The sequence below is a fragment of the Delphinus delphis genome, chromosome 8 (assembly GCF_949987515.2).
Source record: "Delphinus delphis chromosome 8, mDelDel1.2, whole genome shotgun sequence".
In the NCBI taxonomy this organism is placed as follows: Eukaryota; Metazoa; Chordata; class Mammalia; order Artiodactyla; family Delphinidae; genus Delphinus; species Delphinus delphis.
In genome coordinates this window covers 73,160,685-73,167,811 of record NC_082690.1, presented here as the reverse complement: position 1 = coordinate 73,167,811, position 7,127 = coordinate 73,160,685, and the positions used below count along the sequence as shown (strand labels likewise).

Below are 7,127 nucleotides of genomic sequence, written 5' to 3'. Positions count from 1 at the left end.
AGTATCATTAGAATAGAGAAATAGAGAAATTCCTTTACCATTTCCTTTTTCTAGCCTTGAGAGGCTGGAGTTATGTCATAGGTCCAATGTTCTTTTATTTTTGAAAGATCAGGTGAAGATACTTTCAAAATGTAAAATATACAGTCTACTATCTTCTGTTCTATAAAACATGGAACATTAAAAGGTTTTAAAATATCAGGTCTTTTTGGACATCTCAAAGTGTGTTTACACTCTTCTTTAAAAGGGCCTCCTCCTCAGAATTCAAGTTAACTTTCACAACATCTGAGACACCATTTTGGCCCAAGACACAAGGGATACTGAGAAAGATTTCTTCTTTTATTCCATATAAGCCCTAAAAGGCAAAATTAGGTTATTATTCAGTAACCTGATATGGAAAAGCAGCTATGCAAGACGGCTTCAGAATAAGAATATACAGAGAGATTATGGAGCTCAAGAATCATTCGGAGGGCAGCAGAGTGATCGTCAACAGTACGAAGAGCATCCTAATGTCCTATGACCATGTAAGAACTTGTGTTTAATGACATGAAGAACGTGCCAGATGCCTTCAAAGGGGCCCAAAAGGGCACTGTCTGTTTTACCCCTTACCCTTGTCATATTTCTTTCTAAGCGGAAGAATGCCATGCAGTCTGATGAAGGACTGTGAGATCAAGCAGGCTGTGTTTGGTGTAAAATAATCAAGAGAACAGTGAAGGCAGAAGCAGGAAGTGGCTGGGCAGGCTCTGCTTTGTATAATCTTTACATGAGGGGATGCCACTGAGTTTGGACAACAGATGCTAACAGCTGGCTTCTCAAGCTTCCAGAGGTGAAGCCCCCAGTGGAGCCTAAGCTTCCAGGTACTCACATGCTCAGCAGGGTTTATGTAATTCCCCCGCTAGTCACCAGTGGAATGTACTCCTGCCCTCCTGGCTACCACCTGGCTTCTATCCAGGACCTTCCATGATGGACAGGGCCATGGAACGGGTGCAGCCATGGCCACCACCCTATCCTAGGGCCACGGAGCCTCCCATCAGCAGCCCTGATGTTCCCTCCACTCCTGCAGCTGAAGCCAAGGCTGTAGAGGCAGCTGCTAGAGCCTGTTACAACCTGGGTAACCCACACAATGCCTACATGCCCACAAACCAGCCTCCACCTCCTCCCTGGAAGGTAGGAAGACCCAGTAGACCTCTCACACCTCTCTGCCCCCTACCACCCATTGCCTTTTCTTACCCCAGAATGTAGGGCTGGAGGAGGCGATGGGAAGGTCTTGTTGTTCCTCCAGGTGTGCCTGTAAAGTTACCAGGAACCAGCGTTGAGAAAGGGAGAGGCTCCTTGACCCTGGAGTGGTGCCTCCCAGCTTCCCATAATAGTTCAGAGCCCACAGGCACTACTCAGCCAGGCTTCCCTCTCACCGTCTCTGGGGCTCTCCTCAGGAGCTCAGCGTTCCTGCTTTACTCTAGTGGCCCACAGAGGGACTCCCTATCCACCTTTTCCACTGCAGTCCAACTCCCTCATTTTGGTAGCCACTTTATACTCAACCTCCTGATCTCCATCAGAACAGCCACATGTCTTCTCCTCAGGGTCCCCTGCCAGGCTCTACTCACATTCACTCCACTCTGGTCCATGCCTCGCCATGGAAGGCCACTGTCCCACCAGACTGTCAGCCCACATTCCCCTCCCAGCCACATTCCAGCTGCAGTCACACTTGCCTGCCCCCGCTTCCCTTTCCTGTCCTTGGTCATTCTGTTGCTCCCTCTGTGTAGCACAATACCTTTTAGAGCTTTAACATGAGCTGCCAGGGGTTGGGCGGCATCAGGAACAAGGCAGCATGGCTGGGGCAAAAGCCCTCCTGCCTTCCGTGCTGGTGTTTCAGGAATTTGCTCTCTCTCCTTTCACTGCATCTCTTCCTGCTAGAAAGGGCTTCTTGGATTAGAACTGGAAATGTATGTCCATGCCATTATGCCATTTGGGGGCTGCTGGGTAGACTGGAAACAAGGGCCCTGACCTCCAAGGCTGCCCTGGCCTAGCCCTGTGTACTGCCATGACCTGCTGCCCCCCCCCCCTTAGCCTATCCTCTTCCCTTTAAGCGTCATGCCTGGTTGGCAGTATGACCCCTGGATGCACTGAAATTTGCTTCCTTTCCTCATAGACTGGCCGTGAAGTGAGGAAATGGTTATTTAAAGAGAATTCCCTATTTATCTGACAAAAAATCAAGTTAATATATTAATGTTAAATAAACTCTATTGGCAACTTTATTTGCTGAAAATGTGAAGTAATAAAAATGAAGTAACTGGGAAAAAAGATTAAGAGCATACAAATGATTTTGCTCTTAATGTCAAATGTTTAAGTATTTCCTATAAACTATAACTCATCCACTGATTTGTTCAGTAAAGACTATGAAATTCCTGTATTACTCAACCTCTTTCCAGGAGCGTTCATTTGACACCTCCCTGACTCTTCTTCAGGAGCCCTCTGGGGGTAATTGCTTATTCTCCCACAGCCCTTTGTATCCTCAAAAGAGGAAGAGTGTAGAATCCACTGTATACCCCTCACTGTCTCTTCCAGATTATTAATCCCTTGCTCTCTTAAAAACAAAAACAATTCCCCCTATTTTTTGAGGCCCATCTTATTCAGCTTTTCTTTCCTTTCTAATGACCGTCTACAAACCTCTTGAGTATTCCATCTCATTCATAAAAGACTTTGACCCTAGCAATCTTCTCTCTCTATCCCAGTTTGTGCCATTATCCTTGGTGGCTTCATTGTCCATGTGGATAAACGAACCAATTCCCTTTCTTTCCAGTTTCTTGTCTTCTTTAGCTCATGGGACCTTCTCCCACCCCAAGTATCTTACTCTGAACCTTGTTATGAGGTTCCTCCATATCCAATTTATATTCCTTTCTTGTAACTCTTTTGCTACACCCTAAGACCCTTTGCCTATTTTAATTTTTATAAATATTTCTTAAATTCTTTATTACTCATTTTCTTTTTGTAATTTATTCATTTGTATGTAGATAACATTTAAGGGCAACGGTCTTGAATTTGACTGTGACCCTTTAGCAGAAGGTCAAACTCATTTTTTTTTTTTCAAACTCATTTTTAACGAGTATAGACACCAAAACTACCTACACCTCTATCTATCTCTCTGTCTTCCTCTCTTCTCTCTCCCCCTTTAACACTGCACAAGTAAAACCCAAACCCAGATGAATTCAGTTATCTACTTTCTCCACTCCTGCACTCAGGTCCCTAGAGAAAACCACACAACAAAGCTGATCTTTAACTTTTGTCAAAATTAATACTTATCTACCTCAAGCATCCACCTGACAGTAATTCTGCCTTTATTTTTTTGTCAAATTCTATTTCTCACTATCTACAAAGGTGATTTCAAATCTCAAACACCTGATTTTTCTATACCTCCCTTGACTTTCAGTAGATGATTTTGTCTCCTTTCACTAAAAAGAAGTCATCAGATGCTTCCAATGCCAAACTTACAAACCTATATGATTCACTACCTATCTTCTCTTTGTTATCCCCTATTAAAAAAGATAGTTGTCCCTCCTCCTTTCTGGGACTAATACCTTCACCAATGCTCTGGATCCCACCCTCTCTGCTTATTACTTCTATCTTCAACATCTTCTTTACATCTTATCTTTTAAACAACAAAAAAAAAACCTGCCTTGCCCTGATTTTCCTCTCCAGTTACTGCTCTCTCTCCTTAATTTCACAGCCACTTACCTCAAAAGAGCTATTTATACTGGCTTTACTTTCTCCAGTCGACTTAAAAGGTTCTCAGCTGGAGGTGATTTTGCCTTACCAAACATTCCCAAGGGACATTTGGTAATGTCTGGAGACATTTTTTTTTAACATCTTTATTGGAGTATAATTGTGAAAATAATTCTTATTTTCTACAATAAATATGTATTTTATTTTTGCATTGCCACCAACAGCGATCTCGGGTTTGGACTGACCGTAAAACTCAAAGGACAAAGAAGTTTTAACCTAGCTCTTATATAATTTTGAGAAAAGGATCCAGGACAAGAAACACACAATGTACAGTATCATTATTTGTATCAGATGGTCTTGCAACTACCTAGGCACGGTTTTAAGGCCCCAGGACTGCACACAACACACTCGGTAGCAAATTACACTGATGTGTAAATGGACAAGCTCAACACAGGAAAGTTGGGCCTGCACTACACTTATTGTGGTGTCCTGTGATTTGACTATCAATCCAAAACCAGGGGCACTACTAGAGGGTAAGAGGATTGATGTCAAAATTAAAATTAACTTTCAGATCCTCAATATAACCAAGACTCTGTGGGGTAAGTAAAAAGAAAGGAAGGAAAGTTTTGCCTAGAGATTGATTGACTAGTGGTGTATGAGTTGAAGAAAGCTTTGCAGTAGATAAGTGGGGACAAATCTTACCAGTAGAATCTGGATGACAGGTTTACCCTCTCAGGAATTAACAAAATGTCTTGAGAAAGAGAAGAGGGTTGAGAAGAAAATGGCTAAAAACATAATCCTTTAGTTGCTATTAACCATCCTAATGAAATTAAAACCGCTGGTGTAAAAGGGAGGATAGAGAACAAGCAGTTTCAAGGCTGGTATTTTAAGACAAAGACTGACCCATGCTGTAAACTAAATGCTCTATTCAGAACCTGGAAAGACAGCCTATTAAATCATGATGTCACTCCCCTGCAATTGTTAGTTAGGCACTGGAAAATCAGAGGCTATAACATAAAAGAGTTGAGTCATTTTTAGATAAGTACTAGCAGTATCCTGAGGATTCTTTGTAACTATAGATCCTCTGCTAAATGAACAAGGGGCAAATAATTTAATGCTGGACATTGCATTGTTGAGAGGACTAACTGGAATGAGTACTGATCTGTAATGTGTTGCAGTGTTTGGTATTCAAATCATACAGGACTACAGTGGAAAATGTGATCTTAATCACTATTCCCTTATAGCAATAGTGTTTCAAATGAAAAAGAAACTAGCAGTCCCTGTAGTACAATTATCTGGGATTGGGCAGACAAAAGCCTAACACTGTGACCTCCCTATAAAGATGGGCTACTCCATGACATCTGGAAACCAGTATTGGCTAAAACATGTTCCTTTGTGGCTGGGTTATAACTGAGCCACCAGATCAGTTAGATTCCTGCATTTACTGGGAAATGGTCTCTAGTGGTCCCTGTAACTGGAAATATATGGTACAATATGTGGGTAAGGGACATTTTTGTTAAGATATGAAATGATACTGTAATATTAACATATGTTTCATTTGCTAGGCATTAATTTAATCTCTTATCCAAAGCTATGTGGCATAACAAAGGTTTGTAGGTCCCCTTAAGGAAATCTAAGAAAATGAAACATACCAATAAAAATTATCACAGTGAAAAGATATTTTGGGATATTGACCTGAAACTTCCAATTGATGTGGAAATAGTTTGACTAGAAGAAGAAATAAATTTGCTTTAGAGAAACTGAACACACAAATGCATCTATCAATAACTTTAATAAGGTACAAGTGATAGTAAATAAAAGGGCAAAATAAGATAGTCCAATTAGTTAAGAATTACCAAAACATCTGGTGAGGGATTTTGGTTACCTATTGGATCTTATAGATCCTGGTAATTATAGGTGTATACAAGCTTGTTTTTTTTCTATGTGTAAAATATTAGGACATGCTTGATACAAAGATAATCACCCAGGTCATGGGTGAATGGTTAACAGCAGGTATGGACCCTTTCCAAAAAGGCAGGAGTATCTGGGAAGATGACTTTGAGTTTGCTTTTTCACAAAACAGTTTCCTAGGTTTAAAAATCTAGTTAAATACTGGAGGATTCTAGGAAGATGGAGAAGTAGGAAGCACCAGGAATCTATCTTCCCAACTAGACAATAACTGCACTGCCAGAATCTGTCTGATATAACTTTTGGTGGAACTCTGGAGTCTTCTGAAAGCTTGAAATTTCCAGGGGAAGGTTTGTATGTTAAACTGTGGTTAGTTTCAGCCAATTTCAGCCCTTAGCAGAGTAGCAGGGCTGTTTACATGTACGGAAAGCAGTCTGTGCACAGCCTGTGAAAAGCACCCTTTCCTCCAAATATCAGAGATCTGTTCTCTAATGACTGATTACTGCTTCTGATGACAGAGGGGTAGACAAAGAGGGCAAAGCCATTGTTGTTGCACCTCCCCACTACTGTTGCAAGCCTCTCCCCCTCTGGCTAAAGTAACCTCCAAGGAATGTAAAGGGCAGGCACCCTTTCCCCCTTCCCTTAGTATTTCTTTTTCCCCTCATGGGAGCCAGACATTAAAGACCAGAACATACAAAAGCAGTGGCATATTTGGGGGAAATTAGAAAGTAACCACGTATGCCCAGGGAAAAGCACAGGCCTAGAGACAACCTCAAAGACCTTAAGAGTACACCTCAGGTTGGTCCTTGGCACAGAAACAGCCTTCAACCATCAAAAAACAAAAGCGATAACAATAACAACAAAAACCCAGCAAACCCTGGGGAAGGGATAGAATCTGATAACATTGTCATATATTACTAGATTCAAACATCCAGTTTTCAACAACAGCAACAAAAACAACAAAACACAAGGCATACAAAGAAATATAAAAGCATGGCCCATTCAAAGGGAAAAATGAATCAACAGAAACTGTCCCTGGGGGGAAAAAAACCGATGGCAGATATACTAGACAAAGACTTTAAAACAACTGTCTTAAAGATACTCAAAGAACTAAAGGAAGAGGTAGAGAAAGTCAAGAAAATGATGAGTGAACAAAACGGAAATATCAATAAAGAAATATAAAACCTAAAAAGAACCCCCACCCCCAAAATTCTAGAGCTGAAAAGCACAATAACTGAAATGAAAAAAATCACTAGATGGACTAAGAAGCAGATTTGAGCAGGCAGAAGACAGAATCAGCAAACCTGAAGATAGGACAATGGAAATTACTGACTCAGGAACAGAAAGAAAAAAGACTGAAGAAAAGTGAAAAACAAGATCATCAGCAGATTTCTCACCAGAAACTTTGGAGGCCAGAAGGTACTGGGCAGATATATTTAAAGTGATAAAAAGAAAACAACTGTCAACCAAGAATCATATCTTATACCGGCAAAACTGTTCTT

The 7,127-nt window shown here is 41.1% G+C and overlaps 1 protein-coding gene and 1 pseudogene across 1 annotated transcript in view; one reads left to right on the top strand and one right to left on the bottom strand.

Moving 5' to 3' along the window:
* Nucleotides 1-266: 266 nt before the first annotated feature.
* The window catches only part of LOC132429821 (L-lactate dehydrogenase C chain-like), a 28,115-nt gene continuing 21,254 nt past the window's right edge, over nt 267-7,127 (bottom strand). The window contains exon 4 of the mRNA XM_060018595.1: nt 267-352. Within this exon, the coding sequence (XP_059874578.1) occupies nt 267-352 (86 nt within the window). The remainder of the gene's footprint in view (nt 353-7,127) is intronic.
* Nucleotides 369-2,124, top strand: LOC132429343 (WW domain-binding protein 2 pseudogene; annotated as a pseudogene).